Consider the following 22,782-nt stretch of genomic DNA (forward strand, 5'->3'; position numbering starts at 1 on the left):
TTCATTAAAAATTAAAACTTATCTAGGTCATAGGACTTTCCAGAGGGCTTTGCTAAGACACAGCTGAGGGAAAATATGTATTGAATTGGGAAAAAAAGTACATTCTAATTTCATGTTTCTCATCAAAATATAGCTTAATAATCTACACTTTCATATTTTCTGAATTCTAAATATTTCTAAGCATTTCATCTTAGTGAAAATCAGTAAAAGAAAAAGTCAATATCTAAATATGCAAAAAAATTTACATTGATTTATTGCCACAGGGAAACTATTACACAATGTAAGGTACAGTAATAAAACAGTTTCTTCTTTCACTTCTATATGAATAAGTTCTTAAAGTACAGCACTGTGCTATAATTACAGAGTACACATCTATGTAAAGTGTATGTGATTTTTAACACATACAAGATACACATCTGAAACAGGCGGTATTTCTACCAGGAAATAATCTCAAATCATTACAGAACCCAGAAAATCTGGTTAATATTAAATCTTGATAACACAAACAAAAATGTCCAACTGTGGCATAAAATTATACTATTATATGCTAGCGATTTTTAATACTGAGGGAGCTGGACATTTAGAAATGATGTCTGTGAAGGTCAGCTCTCTAAACCACAGGTTCTGACACCTTTAGGAGGTCTAAAAAATCCCCATGCCCAGGCCCCGACCCCAGAGATTGTGATGTAATTGGTCTGGGGTGTGGCTTGGGTATAAGGAGACTGACGAGCTCTCCAGGTGATTCTAAAGTGCAGTCAAGGTTGAGAAGCACTGCTGGCAACAAATTAGTCTATTACTCCTAAAATGATTTAATATAGACCATGAGTTTCTGACTGATACTAAGAATTTCAGCAATATTAATATTAGCTGAATTTTGGAATACTCACTTTAGACATTCACATTTAAAAGTACATTTTAGGAATTCTCTAGAATTACGGAGTTGTGCAGGAACACACAAATTTTCAGTTTTGCTTTGCTTTTGGACTGGGAGAAAATAACAGATTAATACAAATGGCTAACAGACATATGAAAAATGCTCAACATCACTCAGCATCCGGGAAATGCAAATCAAAACCACATTGAGATACCATCTAACCCCAGTTAGGATGGCTAAAATCCAAAAGACTATGAACGATAAATGCTGGCGAGGCTGCGGAGAAAAAGGAACTCTCATACATTGTTGGTGGGACTGCAAAATGGTGCAGCCTCTATGGAAAATGGTATGGAGGTTCCTCAAACAATTGCAGATAGATCTACCATACGACCCAGCTATCCCACTGTTGGGAATATACCCAGAGGAATGGAAATCATCAAGTAGAAGGTATACCTGTTTCCCAATGTTTATTGCAGCACTCTTTACAATAGCCAAGAGTTGGAACCAGCCCAAATGCCCATCATCGGATGAGTGGATATGGAAAATGTGGTACATCTACACAATGGAATACTACTCAGCTATAAAAACGAATGAAATACTGCCATTTGCAACAACATGGATGGACCTTGAGAGAATTATATTAAGTGAAACAAGTCAGGCACAGAAAGAGAAATACCACATGTTCTCACTTACTGGTGGGAGCTAAAAATTAATATATAAATTCACACACACACACACACACACACACACACACACACAAACCGGGGGGGGGGGGAAGAAGATATAACAACTACAATTATTTGAAGTTGATACGACAAGCAAACAGAAAGGACATTGTTGGGGGGGAGAGGGGGAGGGAGAAGGGAGGGAGGTTTTGGTGATGGGGAGCAATAATCAGCCACAATGTATATCGACAAAATAAAATTTAAAAAAAAAAATAAATAAAATAAAATAAAATAAAATAAAATAACAGATTAAATACTGATATGCCTCTGCTAAAATTTTCTGCCCATTTTGGTAACTTAAATGTCTCCATATTCTTACTCAAGTTGAGAACTGATTTTTATAAGGTGCAGTTTTGGATCAAATTGCCCATGAAGGGATTCAGAATAGAGTGTTTGCTTCAATGGAAACTAACAGGAGTTTCTGCCTTTGCTTCCCTGATGAGCCCGGAAATACTCCAGTTGCCTGCAAATGCATGACTGTACCAAGGATGCTCACACAGTGGCCAGGAAGTCATCTGTATGAGCTAGAACCCTGGGGGGAAGGAAGGAAGTGCACAAACAGGTTGCTGTAGACAGAATGCCCCCCTCCCCCACAACCTCATTGAAGCTTAATCCTCACTGTAACTGTTGAGGGTGGGAATCCTATTATGGTAATTGAAAGGTGGGGCCTTGAAGAGGTGGTTAGATTGTAGGACCATGCTGTAGTGAATGGATTAGTAATGGCAGTCAGGGGCGTGGTTCTGAGGGCTTTAAAAGGACAGTGCATGAACTGTCTCTCTCTCTGCTTCCACCATCTTGCAATATGAGACCTCTGGGTCACTGTTGTCACCACCTGATGGACTTTGGACTTCCCAGCCTCAGAAACTGTAAGCAATAAATTTCGTTTTCTTTCTAAATTACCCAGTTCTAGATATTTTATTGTAAGCAACAGAAACGGACTAATACACGGGTCTTTCTTGTTTTTCCCCAACCTCCTGTGCTACCATTACATTTCAGCTGGACCCATAACTAAGCATTCAGGACAAGGGGAATAATCCCCTTTACCTTCAATGAAAGAGCGGTGTTGGCATCGGTGTCGTGGTACAGGATCACATTATTGGCCATGTCAAAGCTTTCACGGACTCCAAGATGGTAGAAGAGGGAAGGCTGTCTGGAGACATCACTCATGTCCACCACAGCAACATCTGAGATGAACAAGGAGAGGACAGGGTGGGAGGTAAGGAGATGATCTGCCTACTTAGCTGATAATCACCTACACGGAGTTGCAGCAATTTCAGCCTTTTAGTCAAAGTAGAAGTGAGGAATGATTTGATAAAAATTACCCCCATGAACTGTGGAAGAAAAGCGTTAAGAATGAAACAATAAAAACAAAAACAAAAAAAATCCTCTTTCTTCTTCGAAGTGCTGGTAGCATAGCCTCACTTAGAACTTCCTGATGGATCTATTTTTAACGTTATTTTTTGTTCTAAAATATGTTATATATCCAAAGAATATATTTAGCCTATATATGAAGTATAAAGCATACTAAAATGAAAAACCACGTACTCATCACGCATGCCAAGTCACAGAGCATTCCCTGCACTCTCAGAGCCCCACGTGCCTCTCCTTGATCCCACCTCCTCCCTCCTGCCCAGAGAAAACTTCTATCCTGATCTCTGTATTTATCATTTTCATGTGTGCATGCACATGTGCACACATGCACATTATAGACTGAATGTATGTGTACCTCCAAATTCATATGTTGAAATCCTAACTCCCGACATGATGGTATTAGGAGGTGGGGGCCTTTGGGAGATGATTAAGTCATGAGGGTAGTGCCCTCATAAATGCGATTAGTGCCTTTAAAAAAGAAGCCCCAGAGAGCTGCCTTGTCTCTTCCACCATGTGAGGACACAGCACAGCGGCCCTGGCTGTGAACTAGAAAGCGGGTTATTACCTGACACTAAATCTGCTGGCACCTTGATCTTGGACTTCCCAGCCTCCAGAGCTGTGAGATACAAATTTGTTTCATTTCACCCATTCTGTGCCCTACACTTCCTCAGTGGGATCTGTCCCCACAGCCTGTGGAGGGAACTGAGTTCTGCCAGTGGTGGTGATGACTCATTGCTGCATACAGGGCCATATTTCTTTGTCCTTACCCCTTCTAATTTTTCTTTTTTTCATGTACCAATTTCCTTTTTCTTAGGCGGTCCCTTGAGAGTGAATGTGCATAGTTTATTATTCGCATCAAGTATGCCTCAATAGCCATAGGCTTTACAAAAATTATCTATTTGCTTCTTAGGAACAACAAGCACTTTGGATACAGGATTCTCATTCCCAGGACAGACAGCACATTTTTGAATGAACCCATTCAACAAGTCTTGAAACTTTAGCCTTGTGAGATCCAATGACAAGCCAATAAACACTCTAAACGTCAAAGTGGTCTTTGCTCCCAGCTTACAACAAAAATAGTTGGTAAGCTACATTGGAGGCCAATTAAGCACCTTCATGATATCAGCAATTTCCATCTCCTTTTACTCGATTTATTCTACTCTTTCGTGTTCAACCTTAATGGTCATATGGGGAATCTTGCATGGATATTACTGGTCTGATACAATGTGGCTGGATTCAGGATATTTTGGTGTATTATAAGCTTTAATAATAAGATGCAGGGCCGGCCCCGTGGCTCACTCGGGTGAGTGCGGTGCTGTTAGCACCGAGGCCGCGGGCTCAGATCCTATATAGGGATGGCCGGTGCGCTCACTGGTTGAGCGCCGTGTGGACGACACCAAGCTGAGGGTAACGATCTCCTTACCGGTCAAAAAAAAAAAGAAAACAATAAGATGCAGAGATATTTTACTATATTCTGTATGACAAGACACCTCAAAATTTAATGGCACAAGTTTGAGTTCTGGTTCCAAGATGGGGTAAATGCATTCCACTCTGTCTCTCCTTGGATGCGGCTATAAAATCTAGACAGAATGGTTGGAACAGCTATTTCAGGAATGTGAAAAGTAAATCATAGCAAGCAGATTGGGAAAGAAGATCAGATTTCAAAGTACCACCAAGCCAGCAGCAAGTGTCTCATTTTTCCTTTGTATCCCCAGCCTGGACTAAGGTAGCCTAAAACCCAGAGAGGGTGTTATGTGTGGACACAGAGGTTACCAGGAGAAGCCCTCTAAAGAGCAGGAAAAGGACCTCTTAATGCTCAGAAAAGTAAGGGAAATTCCCTACTTTTTTCCTTTTCTCTGTACCCCAGGACCTCTGCAATCCCACAGCAATAAAAGCAGATACAGTTGGTGGCAGTAGGGGCCCACAGGTGCTTGGAACTCAGAGAGGGGGACCTCTTTCTCTAATTGGAGTAGCTGTGGTTCTAAGAGGGTGGGGGTAAACCTCCACTGCTTTTTACTCTCCTTCAACTCCTGGCCTCAGACGTGGGCCCAGTTGTGGGAAGAGTGAGGCAAAGTGGGATAACTAAAGCTCCAGCTTTCTGACCATAGGACTGAAAAAGGCAGCCCCAGGAAAACCAGAAAGTACAAAGGAGATTGTAGAGAGGGAGGAACTTTGTAAAACAACCCCCCGAAATTGTTTATAAACTCCTGGGCTCCACTACCCCAAACTATAAAAGCATGAGTCTGGCCCAAAATAGCAACCTAAGGTTTTGAGAACAGCCCAGACTGGCCACTGAGTGAGACAGATGTGAACAGCACTGAAGGGCTCTGAAATCAGAACTGACACTGCAACTGAAACAGAACTTGGCAATAGCCAAAAAAAAAGAAAAGAAAAGAAAAAAGAAACCAGGTATCCCTCAAAAAGGGACTGATAAAATAAACAATGGTACATCCACCCCATGAAGTACTATCCATCTATAAAAAATAAGGAAGATTCCCATATACTAATTAGGAAATATGTCCAGGCAAAACTGTTAATGGAAAAAAGCAAGGTGCAGAACAGTATATTTGGTCTGGTATCTTTTGAATAAGAAAGAGAGAATAAAAATGTATATTCACATGTGCTCTTATTTACATAAAGCAGAAGTAGGCAAACTTTTTCTGTAAAGGGCCAGGCAGTAAATATTTTCAGCTTTGCCAGCCACACAATCCCTGCCATTGTAGCCTGAAAACGGCCATAGATAAATGGATATAGATGTGTTTCAACAAAACTTTATCTAAAAAATAAAGGCAGCTGGTCTGTGGGTTATAGCATGCTGACACCTGACATAAAGAAACATTGTAAATAAGAAACTAGGAAAAATTTAGGGGAAATGGCACAGATGGGATAAAAGAAAAACATACATAAGTTGGACTTCATCAAAATTTAAAACGTTTTTGATTTAAAGAACAGCACCAAGAAAGTTAAAGGACGACCCACAGAATGGGAGAAAATATTTGGATATCATATAGCTGACAAGGGACTTGTGTTTGGATTATATAAAGAATTCTTACAACTCAGTAATAAGACAACAAATAACCCAACCTAAAAAATGGCATTTAAGTAGACATTTCTCCAAGGAAGATACACAAATGGCCAACAATTACATGAAAAGATATTCAACATCCTTAGTCATTGGGGAAATGCGAATCAACACCATAATAAGATACCACTTAAAACCTACTAGGATGGCTATGATAAATAGAGACAGACAATAACAAGTGTGAGCAAGAATGTGGAGAAATTGGAAACTTATACATTGCTAGGGGGAATATAAAATGGTGCAGCTGCTTTGGAGAACAGCTTCGCAGTTCCTCAGAAGTGTAATATAAGGTGGAAACAACCCAACTGTCCATCCACAGATGAATGGCTAGACAAAATGTGTTATATACATACAATGGAATATTGTTCAGCCTTAGAAAGGAAATTCTGACACATGCTACATGATGATCCTTGAAAACAATATGCTGAGTGAAAGAAGCCAGACACAAAGAGACAAATACTATATGATTCCAATTATATGAGGTATCTAGAGTAGTCAAACTCATAGAAACAGAAGGCAGAATGGTGGTCAACAGGGGCTAGGAAGAGGGGAAATGGGAAATTGTTGTCCAATGGCTACGGGGTTTCAATTTTGCAACCTGCAAAGAGTTCTGGAGATTGGCTTCACAACAATGTGAATATATTTAAGACTACTGAACTGTATACTTCAAAATGATTAAGGTGGTGAATTTTATGTTATGTGATTTTTACCACAATAAAAAAAAATTTAAGAAAAGGTTAAATGTAAAGTTACCATGTGATCCAGAAATCCTACTCCTAGGTATCTACCCAAGAGAAATGCAAACACATGCTCACACAAAAACTTGAAGCATTATTCACAACAGCCAAAAAGTGGAAACAACCAAAATGTCCATCAGATGACGGATGGATTAAGAAAATGTGGTAAATCCATGCAATGTATTATAATCTGGCAATAAAAGAAAGGAAAGAAGGACTGATCCATGCTACAACATGGATGAACCTTGAAAACATGCTAAGTGAAAGAAGCCAGACACAAAAGGCCACCTATTTTATTATTCCATTTACATGAATAAGTAAATCTATAGAGAAAGAAAAGTAGAGTAATGGCTGCCTGGGTCAGGGGATAGGGGGCTGGAATGAGGAATGACTGCTAATAGGTACAGGGTTCTTTTTTGGAGTAACAAAAATGGACTGAAATTAGATAGTGGTAATGGCTGCCCAACTCTGTGAATATACTAGAAACCACTGAACTGTAAACTTTAAATGGGTAAATTATATCTCAATAAAACTTTTCTTAAAAAAGAAAAAAAAAGAACCCCAAGTGCTAGAACATTCATAGCAACATTATTCATAATAGTCTCAAACTGGAAACTATGCAAACACAATGGTGAATGAGAGGAGCCAGACACCAAAAGGTACAAAATGCATGAGTCCGTTTATAAAAACTACAGAAACAGGCAAAACTAATGAGAAATCAGGACAGTTGTTACTCTTGGCCAGAGGTGAGGCCAGAAAAAGGAAGCCATCACATGCTGGGATGCTGTTAGCATCCACTTTCTTGATCTGGGTGCTGGGTACATAGTGTGTACAGTTTTTGAAAACTCATAAAGCAGTACACTCAAGATTGCTCCCTTTTCTCTCTATATGTCATACCTCAATAAAAAGACAAAATAAAGGGCATAATCGAAGCAGGGTTTTGTGCCTTTCCTTCACCTCCATTCTCCAGCACAGGACAAGGAATGGAGTTAGGATGGAATCTCCAACCTCAAAACTTTGCAAACTTTTCTTACAAACTGTAGGAGTATAATGTGACCCCACTACATGATGACTGTCCAAGGGAGTTGAGCTCTGAGTCTTTACTATTTCGTAAAGCACATTTCATTCTATACTAAGGTTCTGGTATGTTTATTGGTGGGGGCAACGGAGAGTGGCACAGGGGGAACTGACATTTGCTGAGCACTTACAAAGTTCAAGGCACTGAGCTTGAATCTCTACATAAAGATTTTTTTCATGAGGCTCAGAGATATTAAGCAAGTTATTTAGGGTCACACAGACAATAAACAATAGGATAGAAATTCAAACTCTGGTCCATAAAGCCAATGTCCTTTCTCCTCCACCGCTTGTACTACCAGGGGCAGTGAAACAGAATGATAGAGCACATGTTGGCAAAGTTTCATGACAGGTCTGCTTTGGAAGTTTTTGCTTCCAGAAGGCAGAAAAGCCATTTGCCTAAAGGACAACTTGCACTTCCCATACTTTGCTGGGTGATGAGATAAAAAGGAGGCAGCTGTGGTCCTGCCATCCAGACTCAAAGTGCCTGGAGCACTCATCCTGGGGTAAGAGTGGTCTCCCCCTCCCACGTTTGAGGCAAGGTGTCAGGCTCGATTATCAAAAGTCACCAGTGTCAAACTCCATTTGAGATGAATCATGGATCTAAATGTAAAAGCTAAAACTGTAAAGCTTTTAGAAGAACACATGGAAGAATATCTACTTAACCCCAATCTGGGAGATTTCTTAGGGAAGATGCAGCAGGCAACCATAAAAGAACATATTCTAAGCTAGACTTCATCAAAATGAAAAACTTCTGCTCATCAAAAGTCGCCATTTAGTAGACAAATAAGCAAGCCACAGTCTGGGAAAATATGTTCACAAAATATTTCTGACAAAGCACTTAAATCCATAATATATAAAGAACTCTCATAATTCAATAAGATGATAAACAACCCAATTAGATGGGTAAATGACTTGAATGGCCACCTCACAAAGGAAGATATCTGTATGTTCAAAAAACACAGAGAAAGGTGCTCAACATCATTAATCATCAGGGAAAGGCAAATTAAAACTATAATGAGAAACTACTACACCCTCCCCCCCAACACTAGAAAGGCCAAAATTGAAAAGATCAATAATACAACAAATTGGTGAGGATGTGACACCACTGGAACTGTCACGCACTGGTGCTAGGAATATAAAATGTTACAACCACTTTAGAAAAAGGGTTGGAAGTTTGTTTTTTTGTTTTTTTGTTTTTTGTCTTTTTTTTTTTTTGTGACCGGCACTCAGCCAGTGAGTGCACCGGTCATTCCTATATAGGATCTGAACCCACGGCGGGAGCGTTGCCGCACTCCCAGCGCCGCACTCTCCCGAGTGCGCCACGGGCTCAGCCCTGGAAGTTTCTTACATAGTTTAACATATAACTACCCTTTGGTCCAGCCATTCTACTCCTAGGTATTTACTCAAGAGGAATAAAAACTGGTCCACAAAAAGACTTACATACAAATGTTCACAGCAGCTTTATTTGTAATAGCCCCAAACTGGAAGCAACTCGAATGTCCACCAATCGGAGAATGGCTAAACCAACTGCGGTATAGTCTCACAATATAATATTACTTAGCATTAAAAAGGAATAATCTATTGATACACACGACAATATGGATGACTCTCAAAAATATCACACGGAATGAATGAAGCCGACGCTAAAGAGTACATACTGTACGAGCCCATTTATACAAAATTCTAGAAAAGGAAAATCTAATCCACAGTGAAAGCAGATCAGTCATTGCCTGGGGTCAAAAATGGGGGTGAAGGGAGGATTGGACGGAAGGGGACGTAAAAGAACTTTATGGGAAGATAAAAACATTCTGTATTGTAATAGGGGGTTGGGTTATACTAGTTCAGTCATTTTCAAAGTGGTACAACTGAGATTTGTGTGTTTCAACGGATATACATTTTATATTAAACATATTCAAAAAGTATAATAATAAATCAGTACGGGGTAGGAAATGGGTTGAGCTAAAGAAGAAAAAAGAATGACAGAACGTTAATAATTGGAGGAGGTGAGCGGCTGGGGCGGGAGGAGGCGCGAGGCACTGTGGGTAGGAGGCGGCCATCTCCGGGGGCTCCATTTTGTGGAGCGGCCGAATACGGTTGGCGGTTGTGGGGCACAGAATCCCTAACTCCTGCTGCTTCAGTCCCTCTTGGGGGAAACGTAAGCTTTGAACCTTTCGGAGCCGTGTGCCAGATCTTCACTGGGACAACAGGTTCAGACAAATGAGCGAGCAGAAGAGAGTGTACGGTCCCCTCATAGACGGGGAGGACCGTGAGGAGCGCGAATCTAGAGGCAGACGGAGACGGAGAGACTCAGATTACAAAAGATCTGCTGATGACCGGAGAGGTGAGAGATCTGACGACTACCGAGACTCTGACTGTCCAGAGATTCGAGAAATGATGCAGTCCTCTGAAGGCCCTCTGCTCGCGGACGTGAGGCTGACGGAGAGGAAAACGGGGGTAAGCCGCGGTGTCGCCTCCGGGGGGTTTTCTCACTCGCAAGGTACTCCCCGCTGGATGGAAGCCAAGCAGAAAATGGTGGTGATGAAAGAAACGCACATTGCAGCTCATGGTAGCAATCCCAGACGTCCGTTTGAAGATTGGCGTTGTAACAAGTGCCGCCTTAACAATTTCAGGAAAAGACTAAAATGCTTTCGATGTGGGGCGGACAAGTTTGACTCTGAACAGAAAGTGCCCCCTGGAACAACAGAGTCGGTTCAGTCTGTGGATTACCACTTTGATACGATCATTCTTTGGAACATAGCTCCACACACTGGGATGAAGTCCATCACGACAGCACTGTCTCCCTACACATCCGTAACTGTCAATACCATTCGCCTCATAAAAGACAAACAGAGCCGGCGGAACAAAGGCTTTGCGTTTGTTCAGCTGTCTTCTGCAACGGATGCTTCTCGGCTGCTTAAGATATTACAGAGTCTCCAGCCTCCTTTGACAATTGATGGCAAAATTATCAGGGTTGATTTTGCAAAAACTGCCAGAAAAGACTTGGTCCTTCCAGATGGTAACCAGGTCAGTGCCTTCTCTATGGCTAGTACAGCTATTGCTGCTGCTCGGTGGTCATCTGCCCAGTCTCAAAGTGGTGAAGGAGGCAGTGTTGACTATAGTTACCTGCAATCAGCCCAAGATTATGAGCAGTTTCATCACCAACAAGCTGGAGGATTGGAATCTGATGCATCATCTGCATCAGGCTCAGCGGTGACCACTAGCTCAGCGGCTGTGGCATCTCAGAGTCCCCAGCTATATAATCAGCCTAGCACTAGCACAAGTACACCGGCCCCAGCCGCTTCCCCCACTGGTGTAGTTCCTCATACCAAATATGCAGTACCTGATACGTCCACTTACCAGTATGATGAATCTTCAGGATATTACTATGATCCAACGACAGGGCTCTACTATGACCCCAACTCGCAATACTACTATAATTCCTTAACCCAGCAGTACCTTTACTGGGATGGAGAGGAGGAGACCTATGTGCCAGCCGCAGAGTCTAGCTCCCACCAGCAGACAGGCCTGCCTCCTGCCAAAGAGGGGAAGGAGAGGAAGGAGAGGAAGGAGAAACCCAAGAGTAAAACAGCCCAACAGATTGCCAAAGACATGGAACGCTGGGCTAAGGGTTTAAATAAGCAGAAAAATAATTTTAAAAAAATCTTTCAACCTGTCAATTCTTCGACGGAACAAAGGAGAGAATCTGCTACAGCAAATGCTGGCTTTGCTGTCTTTGACAGGAAGGGAGCCTTGGCTGAAAGGCAGCAGCTCATCCCAGAACTGATGCCAAATGGAGATGAGGAGAATCTTCTCAAAAGAGGTCTGATTGCTGCTTACCGTGGTGACAATGACAATGACAATGAGCAGGAGCTGGTGGAGAGACCTGGGAGTGAGGAAGAGAAGTTGGCTGACTGGAAGAAGATGATCTGCCTGCTCTGCCGGCGCCAGTTCCCAAACAGAAATGCCTTGGTCCGGCACAAGCAGCTCTCAGACCTACACAAGCAAAACATGGACATCTACCGACAATCCAGGCCGAGTAAGCAGGAGCTGGAAGCCTTGGAGCTGAGAGAGAGAGAGACGAAATACCGAGATCGAGCTGCAGAAAGACGGGAGAAGTATGGCATTCCAGAACCTCCAGACACCAAGCGCAAGAAGCAGTTCGATGCTGGCACTGTGAATTATGAGCAGCCCACCAAAGATGGCATTGACCAGAGTAACATTGGCAACAGGATGCTGAAGGCCATGGGCTGGCGGGAAGGCTCCGGTTTGGGAAGAAAGTGTCAAGGCATCACAGCTCCCATTGAGGTTCAAGTCCGGCTAAAAGGAGCTGGCCTAGGTGCCAAAGGCAGCACATATCGGTTGTCAGGTGCTGATTCCTACAAAGATGCTGTTCGGAAAGCCATGTTTGCCCGGTTCACTGAAATGGAGTGAGAGAGAGTAATAGTGAGAGTGAGAGAGAGTGAGAGAGAGTGAGAGAGAGTGAGAGAGAGTGAGAGAGAGTGAGAGAGAGAGAGAGAGAGAGAGAGAGTGAGAGTGAGAGAGTGAGAGACAGAGAGACAGAGTGAGACAGAGTGAGACAGAGTGAGAGAGAGAGAGAGTGAGAGAGAGTGAGACAGAGTGAGACAGAGTGAGACAGAGTGAGAGAGAGACAGTGAGACAGAGAGAAAGTGAGACAGAGTGATAGTGAGAGAGAGCGAGAGTGAGAGAGAGTGAGAGTGAGACAGAGTGAGAGTGAGACAGAGTGAGAGTGAGACAGAGTGAGACAGAGTGAGAGTGAGAGAGTGAGAGAGAGCGAGAGAGAGCGAGAGAGAGCGAGAGAGAGCGAGAGAGAGCGAGACAGAGTGAGACAGAGTGAGACAGTGAGAGAGAGACAGTGAGACAGTGAGAGAGAGTGAGACAGAGTGATAGAGAGTGAGAGAGAGAGAGCGAGAGAGAGAGAGTGAGACAGAGAGAGAGTGAGACAGGGTGAGAGAGAGTGAGACATAGTGAGAGAGCGAGAGAGAGTGAGAGAGAGAGACAGAGAGAAGAGAGAAATGACACGGAGCTCCAAGGAGCACAGGAGTGGTCCATCTCCTGAATTCATTCTTACCGCCTATCTCTTTAAGGGCATGTGCCTTGTTCTGTTAATAGTTTTTAGGGTGAATGACTTTATTCTGCAGGGTTCTCCCTCCCACCTTAAAGAGGAGTTCCCCTTGTGTGGGTTACCCTCCTTCCTGCCAGAGGACTTGTGAACAAACCGGAGAAGACAGTGGGTTTTTTATACTTCAGTGTACATAGTATAATGCAGCGTGTTTTACCTGTGTAGCCTATGTTGGAGCCCATCAGCCCCTCACATTCCTGGGGGTTTGAAATGCCCTCAGTGGTATGTGACATCAAAGTCACCTCTGTCATTTGTCATCGTGATGTCTTTCCTTGGCAGAAGCCTTGTGTACATTTGTCTATTACACATTTGTACAGAATTTTGGAAGATTTTCTGTCTAGTTGCCAAATCTGGCTCATTTACAAAAGAAATATCTTGAAAAAAAAAAAAAAGAATGTTAATAATTGTTGGAGTTGGGTAATGTACCTGCTTGGAATTTTCCACAATAAAAAAAATTTAAGAGGAAAAAAGTCATCTACATCAAATGCCTCTCTCCACCTTCTCTTTTCCCTCCCTCTCTGTGTCCAATTCTGCCTGGCCCCTGGGCTGCCCTCCCTCAGACTTTGATTCCTGAGTAAGCTCCACTTCCTGCCAAGACCCACCACTCAACTCCATTCTGCTCTACACCCCGCCCCCTCCTCTACCACCACCCAGGCCCCAACAACCACCAGGCATCTCTGCCAAGTCCCATCACACCCAACAGCTCAAAACCTGCGCAAGGTATTGGAAAACAAGAAGTTTTCCAGCCTACTTTGTAGAAGTTCAGTCCTACCCCAACTACATTATTTAACCAGAATTTATGGAGTACCTATCTCAAAGCCTGATAGATAGAAGACTTAAAAAAAAAAAAAAATCAGTTTATGGCTTGTATGCCAAAACTATGTTTGTAAGTTGACTGCTCGGAACTGAAAATACATTTTGCCCTAGTAACAAATAATACACAGCTTGTAAGGTAGCAGACCAGCCCACAAATATCTATCTACCCTAAAATGCACTCAAGGCTCAAGCAGCAAGGCCTCAATTAAAAGCTGTACGTTCAATGCTCCTTTCATCAAAGTCGGCCTACATGATCAAGATTTGAGGAAAGTTCCAGGGTTAACACTGAGTCAGTAGCAGTAACAGCAGCATTAAAAGGAAGGAGGCTCAGGGAAGGGCCCCACAGGCAAGCCAGAAGCCAGGCCCAGCAGAAGACAGCTGAGGTCCAGCCAGGGGCTCATGCAGCCTGGTCCTTGGGAGTGAAGTCATTGCTGCCTGGACCTGAGCATGCCAAGCCACTCCCTCCAGCAGGGAGGTAGAGAGGGAGAAGGATTCTGAGTTACAACCCCATCTTTCATCTACTACTGCACTTGTTTAAAAGAAAATCACACTGCTATTATAGAACATACCATCCAGTATAGAAAATATAGACAAGAACCAGTACTTCCAGCACACAACTAAAACCATCATTTCCATGGCAGTGTGTCCAGTGTGAGTTCTTCTAATTTCTTCTATTAGATATGTATCACTGAGGAGAAAAGTTCAGACCCAGAAGTGTGTCATTAGGATGTATCTTATTTCTTAATAAAATCATAAGTGTACTATATCTGTGGCCTGGCCACCATTTTCAACAAGGTTGCCACAGGAAACTACACTCTGAATTTCTTATAAGGGCACCAAACAAGTTGTGCTTTATCTCAACAGTAGAAGCCAAGTGTCATCTGTGCTCACAGGTAGTTATTCTTAAAAGAAGCAGGACAGATATTCCTAGGAATCACTCAAGCAGTAGCAAAGAAAACTGCATCTGGCTCCCTGCCATTGAAGAGTTCGCTGTCTGGAGGAAGATCGATTATTAAATCAATAAGTACTTAATCACAGCTGTGTTACCTGCTAGGAAAGAAAACCTCAGCGTGCAAAAGCCAGCAAGGAGAAGGAAAGGCTTCCTTGAAGAACTCAGATGTGAAAGCCAAATAGATATTGGCCAGAGGAAGAATGCAGGTGGGGCCAGTGCCAGGATACAGTGGCTGCTAGGCAGATGACACGGAGAGACCAGTTACAAAGCTGTTGGCAGTAACCCAGATGAGGGAAGACAGTGTTTGACCAAGGCAGTAGCAGGGCACATAGAGAGAAGTAGACAGATTGAAGAACCATTTTAGAAGCAATTAACTGGATTTAGCAATGAGGGAGACGGTGGGGTGAAGACTGACTCTTAGGTTTCTGACATGAACTGCTAGGTTGATGATTCTACTCATCCATGTTTATGTACCTTAGAGTATATTGCCCCTGTACTCTGCTAGAAATAAACTTGGCCTGTCTCCTGACCGTGGCCATGTGTAGATGCCATGCAAAGTGTAGCTGCTGAATCACGGGGCTACCTGTTTCATCACCCCACAACCATCAAACCCATGTGTCCCACAGGACGGTCTTCCTCTGAACTTTATGCATTTTCCAGAACAATGAGGAGAGAGTATGCAGCAAATTATAAGAAGTCTTAAGGCATTTTTCAGGCTCCTTTTTGAACAGGAGCCAATGCATGTGTGGGTTGAGCCCACTAAAGCAAGCTGAACCGAGAGATCAATTTAGGCATTTCTAGCAGAACGCATGGCAAGCTGTAATATGAGGATGAGCTGGGCTATGCTGTCACAACAGACAAATCCCCAAAGTCTCAGCGGCTTAACTGCCATCTTGAACATGTGATCTTCGAGTTTGCCACAACAGAGGCAGAGGGAGATGGAAGAGGCACACTGTCCAACTTCAGGAGCCCAAAGTGCTGCTGCTGCTGCTACACTGCATTGGCCAGCACTAGTCACAAGGGCCCAAGGGCTTTTAGGAAATGTGAAAGGGTATATGGATGTTTAGTGAGCACTGTCTTTGCCACACAATGCATCACACTAATAAGGAATCCAGGAACAACACCACAGAAGGAGAAGATAGATGTAACCCACAGAAAGGGCAGCAAAGAGAACTAGAGCCAGCATTACCTTAAACCATCACATAACCTATTTTGGCAGAAAGCCCAATATCACTGTTGGATAAAAACTAACAGAATCACTCCAGTATCATTTAATACAAAAGGAAAAAGTTACCTACTCTCTAAAACTGGCGAAACCATGAAAGAAAACAAAATGTCTTTCCCGTCCCCACTGCTGCTATTAACCTGATGGTCCAAGCATCTCATGTCTATTTTCTTAGCCCACAGCAGCACAGCACAGGGCCCCACGATTGGCATATAACATGAACAGTGATGATCCATGACATGAGATGATCCATGGCCTTAAGAGACAGTTTTCTAGCAGTTGGGCTGGATTTTCATAACCTAAGTTACACTCTCTTATTGCTATAACAACCCCCCCCCCAAATCTCAGTCACCTGACCAAATAAAAGCTTCTTTTTGCTTTTGCTTACGCAAAATCCAAAGGGGATATTCTTGCTCCAATGGCTATCCTCCAAAGAGTGACTAAGGGATTCAGGTACCTTCTATCTTGTGCCACTACCCACCACCTTCTACATGGAGCCTCCGAGGTCCTCATGGAGACTACTATGGTTTGAATGTCCCCACAAAACTCATTGAAGCTTGACCCCTATTGTAACAGTGTTAAGAGGGTGGGAAATCAGACTATGGTGTTTGAAATGTGGGGCCTTTTGGAGGTGAGTGGATCATGAGGACTCTGTTCTCATGAATGGATTAACCCATTCATGGGTTAATGGTTTAATAGGTTATCAGGGAGTAGACCAGGAAGACTTATAAGGAGAGCAGGTGGGCACATTAAATGCTCTCAGCCAGCCCTTGTGATGTGATTGCCTGTGTTGCCACAGGATTCTAGAGTTCCCAAGAGCGAGGCCATCACCAGATGCACCCCTGGATCTTGGACTTCCCAGCCTCCAAAACGGTAAGAAATAAATTTTGTTTTCTTACAAATTACCCAGTTTCAGGTATTCTGCTGTAAGCAACAGAAAACTAAGACAGAGACCATGGAGAAGGATGAGGGATTATGGGAAGGCCTACTAGATATGCCAACCTTTGGCCCAGAAATGACAAACATCACTCCCACCTATATTCCAGTGGCCAGAAGTAGTTTTACGTCCCACCTAGACTCAAAGGGTGCTGGAAAATGTAGTCCCCACTTCCCAGCAACAAATAGGAGCACAAATCTTTGGTGGTCACCCAGCTGTATTTGCCACCCTTGATATCCCCCATTTGACTTGCACAAGTCAGCCAGAAAAGGGGTATCATCACCATAGAGCAAAGCCAAATGACTAATCTGGATTCTGAAGCCCTGGCCTTGGTCTCTTTAATCAATGCCTAGGAAATGCAAGAAATCCCTGTTGTACGTGGCAATACGTCATAACTTTAAAAATTACTGTGAACTTAACTGAAGAAAAACCCAGAAGTGAGGCCTCTGGGTTAGGAAAGTAACATTTAAATTGGTTCAGAGAGGAGGGAAGTTAGGCAAAGCCAGACACAACAAGTATGGGAAGATTAGTGACAGACAGGAATTATCAAAGGGGCTATTCTTGTCATTTGAGTAGTTAATAACTAACTCAAACAGGCTGCCATCTAGGTGGATGCCCTCACTTAGATTGGTCATTAAGCAAACAAACTAACTGGAGAGTAAACCTACATCAATAATATGCTGTACTCCCACGAGATAAACGTGTGGTATTCTACCAGTCCAGATCTCATTTTAAGATTTGCAACTACAATGAGTGTATTCAATTATAGCATCCTGGGAGAATAGAGTTTCCATGGTCAAAACATTTGGGAAAGCAAAAAAACAAAGTCACACAGGTTTCCTTCCTGCAGGATGTCTCAATGCTTAATATGTTCACAAGCACTGAGAATCTCTAGAGGGGGAGACAGCATGCAGTTGAAAAAAGTAGAGAAGGCTGCTCAGGTAAACACTGTCCAAACACACAATGTATCAGTTGAAGTCATGACTAGGAGTTCTGTTAAAGAGACAAGCAATTAAACAAAAGGAGTCAAGGCATATCCAGAAGGATTTTCTTCTGCAGGGGGAGGGAAGGATATGTTTTGGTCTCCAAACACTGGAAGTAACAGGTGATTGACCCTCACTTGCTGAATTGATAGTTCTGCTGAAGTCAAGACTCCAACTTTTGGAGATGGATGATAGATGCCTTTTCTAGAACAGCATTGTCTAACGGGACCTTCTGCAATGAGAAGAACGCTCTGCATTTTTGCTGCCCCATACAGGAGCCACCTGTGCCTGTTGAGCATTGGAAATGCAGCCAGTGCAAATAAAGAACAATTTTATTTTACTGCATTTCAACTAATTTAAATGTGATGAATAGCCACATGTGGCTAGTGGCTACCAAATTGGACAGCATGGCTTTAGAACTTTACAAAGAAGCCAAAGTGACAGATTTATATCTTTTTGGTGGAAATGCCAAAAAGCTGTGAGTGGTAGAGATCAGGAAGCCAGGAGAGGTGGGGGGGGGTTATCTGTTCAATTGATAAAGCCACTTACTGGAGTTGTGTATAGCTTTTTTCAAACCCATGAAAATAATTTAATTGTAATCATGTATTGAGAAATGATTTATTCAAGACCAGAACAAGATTAACCAAAGCAGGTGCATGGTACAGCTGAAAATTCAGGGTAAAGCAATCTGGACCCAGAGTGAGTAAAGGTGGCCTGTTGTGTAGTTCTGGAACTGAAAGCCTGAAATCTAATGTCTCAATCTTCACACCCAACCCATTAGAAGGGGCCCTGTCTGCAGGTGAAGACTTGCTACACACAGACAGACAGACACACACACACACACACACACACACACACACACACACGCACGCACACACACACACACAAGCAACGCCACTGCATGTGAATTTCTCAGTTGGCACCAGCTGACAGGGGGATAGAGCTGTGCTTAATGGTAAAAAGGACATTTAACAATTCAGAAAAGTGTCTGTTTAAACTCCAATTTCGGAGCAGAATGAACAGAAGTCAAGAAAACAGTGGTTCTAGGTGAAGTAGCCTCCTGAATAACTTTTCTGGAAAAGATATCGTGCTGAAGATTATATGCTTGATGTGGTCAGAAATGTCAGGAGAGTGCATTCAACAAGCCCAGCTGCCACATGTTTAAACAAGTCAGACACCACCCCCCTTCCAGGTGGGGAGCATTTGCTCTGCAAAAAAGAAAAAAAAGATTGGTGCTGCCTCAAGCATAGAATGGACCTAATAAATTAACCTAGCTAACTAATACAATGTTTCAAAGCACCTTCCTGTTTACTTTCCCATATGGTTTTAGGTTTAGGGTAGGCAGTGTTGCTCCCTTTTGACCAGTGGAAAACCAAGGCAAAAGGACTCCCAGGTAATTACTGTCTCACATATAATGCACATATGATGAATGTCACCCAAGTGTTAAAGGCTTGTCACCAAAGGTGTTGTAAGGAAAATGGCCAAGGAACAATTCGTTCCACACACGGAGAAACTTGCCAACCCCAAGCACTAATTTAAAGGCTGGATTCTTATGGCACACTTATTACAGTGAGCTTGGAGATCTAGTGTCCTACTCCAGCAATGACCACCATGAACCCCTGAATGCTTATGCATTATAGGATAAAATACATCTGTCACATGGTGGTACATCACACCCCACTGTCAGTGTGTGCTGGGGTCAGGAATTAAAGTGTGAAAAAAACACTGCGGTATTTCTAAGAGGCAACACACACACACACACACACGACCCACCAAGACACTGATTCCCACTCCTGGCTGCAGAAGAGTCACCTGGGAAGCATGAAACACTCCTGAGGCTTTGGATGCTGATGTCATTGGTCTGGGGTCCACTCTGGACACTGAAAGTTTTCAGAGCTCCCCAGGTGGTTCTAATATGTAGCCTGTGTTGGGACCCACAGCCGTAAGAGACATGCCAGGAGTGACAAAATAAAAGATGGCTAACCCGGGAGGGAATCAGCATCGACGGGGTTGTAGGCTGGTCGCAGGCAGCTTTTTGGGTTATTTGATGTTTAAAAAGACTGAAGAATAAAAGGGTCGAAATGCCACTGATCTCGACTTTCTTACCTATAAAAGGGTCCAACGTTACCAGCTCTACCTTCCCCAAAGATAAGGTGGTCCTGTCATAGGAGTCAGGGGATGCGAGGACGGGGAGGGGACCAGGGGAAAAGCGGGGGCCACAGTTGGTACGAGGGTAGGGAGAGCAGGCGTGGAGTGTGGACGAAGGGGGCGCCGCCCTCACCTGCGTCGTAGAAGGCGTCGAGCACGGCCGTCTCCCCGAAGTCGAGCTCCCCGAAGGGCACGGAGGTGAGGTGGGCACCCTCGGCCTCGCAGGCCCGCAGCAGACACTGGCGCGCCCCCGCCTCAGAGCCGCCGGCCGCGCCGCCGTGGGAGCTGTCGCCGCGCACGTACACTGCCCGCAGCGGCCGCCGCGACCCGCCGCCGTCGCACGCCGCGCCCTCCGCCGCCCCGTCGGGCTCCGCCGCCCCGTCGGGCTCCGCCGCCCCGGCCGCGCCCTCGCTCCCGGGCGGCAGCGGCCACGGAGGGCGCTCGCCCACCGCCCCCGCAAGCGCCCCGGCCGGGGGGGTCCCGCCGCCGCCGCTCTCCATGCGACCGTCCGGTCCCACGTCCGGGCGGGTGGCTGGCGGCTGCGATCAGCAAAGGACCCCAAGTTGTGGCGGCTGCGCAGTCCTGACACCTGCTCCTGGGACGCGGGACTAGACGGGAGCTGCGAGACCCAGCGCGCATCGGCGGCCCCTCGGCTGAGGCTGCGGCTGCGGCTGCGGAGCGGATGGAAGCTCCGGCCCGCTGACCCGAGCGCCCTTTGCAGGCCAGAGAGAAAGAGGCGGGGGCTGGGACGTCAGGGCGAGCGCACGCGGAGGGGGCGGGCAAGGGCGGTGGAGCAGGAGGGGGAGGGCGCCCCCTGCCGCCTCCCCCGGGCAGCGCCCAGAGCCCGGACACTGGCAGATGCAGGAATTTCAGGACTTTGCGGGGGGCCAGCTCTCCAGCCGGACTACCCTTAGGAGCTCCACTTTCTTTTTTCTCAAAACAACATGGAGCTTTCAAGCGGGGTAAAAACTCTTTCAAAGTACTGATTGGATATAAATATTCCATTTCAAACTAACTACAGACCTAGTTTTAACCCAGCATTGGGATGAGCCGATACCTCGTTTTGTCCTTTTCTTTCCCTGTTGCCAAGCGCTTGGCCCTCCTGAGCCCTGTCCTGGAGGTCGCCTCGTCCTGACTTTCACTGTGACCTTGACAAGGCACCAGGATGCACCAGCAACAAACCTTGTTTGCTTGGAAAATAGACTCCAAGTACAGGGCCTGCCAGACCTGCGAGATGTTGTGAACCGAAAGGCATCTTCACTCCGGAATTTTCTACCTCACCATTTCAGACCCTAATACTAAAATAGTGTTACCACTGCAGGTAATACCATTGTATTTAAAACATAGGAGGCCCTAGACGTTATCTCAAGGTTTTGGGGGTTTTATTTTTGCTTTTTATTAACAGCTTAATTTGAGGTATAAGTCACATTCCATACAGTTCACCCATTTAGAGTTCACGATTCAGTGGTTTTTAATGCATTTACAGAGTTGTGCAGCTATCACCAGTCAATTTCAGAACATTTTCATCACCCCCTTCCCCCCAAAACCCAGGACCCATCGGAAATCACTGTCCATCTCTCCTTCCCCCACATCCCCAGCCCTAGGCAACCACCAATCTACTTTATCTCTCTATAGATTTGCCTATTCTGCATATTTCATACAAATGGAATCATACAGTGTGCACACATAGGTTTTCATTTGTCTTGGGTATATACCTAGGAGCAGGATTTCTGGGTCACATGGTAACTCTATGTTTAACCTTTGGAGAAATGGCCACTGTTTCCCGAAGCAGCTGCACCATTTTACATTCCCACCAGCAGTGTGAGAATTCCAGGTTCTCCACGTCCTCATCAGCACTTGCTATGATCTGTCTCTTTGGTTTTACCTATCCCAGTGGGTGTGAAGTGGGACCTCATTGTGATTTTGATTTGCATTTCCCTGGTGGCCAATGAGATTGAGTAATTTATGTGCTTACTTGGCATTTGTATGACTTCTTTGGAGTAATGCCTATTCAGATCCTTTGTCCACTTTTTAACTGGGTGTTTGTCTTTTTATTATTGAGTTGTAAGAGTTCTCTATACATCGTGGATACAAGTTCCTTATCAGATATGTGTTTGCGGATCTTTTCTCCCATTCTGTGGGTTGTCTTTTCACTTTCTTAACGGTGTACTTTGCAGCACATCACAAGCCATTTTGACATAGGCAGGATTGAACTAAACTTATAAAACAACACTTCAGCTTCTCTTCACATTTCAGTAATAATACAGCTCCCCCCTCCCCCCTCAAAAAATAAAAAAAAAAAAGAAAGAAGGAAAGAAAAAGAAAAGAGAAACTGCCTGTATAAACCCTTGAAGAAATTCTGCCCTAATTCCAGCCATGGTAGAAATCAGGAACTTCACAAGTGTATCCTCTTTTGTGGTCAATGAATGGAAAGTGGGCTCTAAAGAAATCTGTGAGAACATACAGACCAGAGTCGAGAAAAAGGAAAGCTTGGGAAGACTCTCAGCACTTCTGTCCTAAGACTTTTTTTATATGATGCTATAAAAGGACACATGCGTTCTTTGTAGCCTTGTAAGGCATAATCATAGTAATTTTCCTAATGTGCCTGTTCATCTGAAATTATCCCAGTGACTGACACAGCCATCAGAAGGGCAAAGATGCCCATTTCAAAATCACTTGCCAGTGTCTTGCTGATGTCCCCACTGCAATCTTCCT

General features: G+C 44.1%; 2 protein-coding genes across 2 annotated transcripts in view; one reads left to right on the plus strand and one right to left on the minus strand.

Annotated features, from left to right (window-relative positions):
* Positions 1 to 20,567, minus strand: part of MAP3K15 (mitogen-activated protein kinase kinase kinase 15) — a 123,181-nt gene extending 102,614 nt beyond the window's left edge. The window contains exons 1-2 of the mRNA XM_063084515.1: positions 20,201 to 20,567; positions 2,644 to 2,783 (exon numbers count right to left, since the gene is read on the minus strand). Of these exons, the coding sequence (XP_062940585.1) occupies positions 2,644 to 2,783; positions 20,201 to 20,567 (507 nt within the window). The remainder of the gene's footprint in view (positions 1 to 2,643; positions 2,784 to 20,200) is intronic.
* LOC134367035 (RNA-binding protein 5-like) lies at positions 10,084 to 12,297 on the plus strand. Its single transcript, XM_063083676.1, has one exon. The coding sequence runs from the start codon at positions 10,084 to 10,086 to the stop codon at positions 12,295 to 12,297; it is 2,214 nt and encodes a 737-aa protein (XP_062939746.1).
* Positions 20,568 to 22,782: the final 2,215 nt, after the last annotated feature.

The sequence above is a fragment of the Cynocephalus volans genome, chromosome X, assembly GCF_027409185.1.
Source record: "Cynocephalus volans isolate mCynVol1 chromosome X, mCynVol1.pri, whole genome shotgun sequence".
Taxonomy (NCBI): Eukaryota; Metazoa; Chordata; class Mammalia; order Dermoptera; family Cynocephalidae; genus Cynocephalus; species Cynocephalus volans.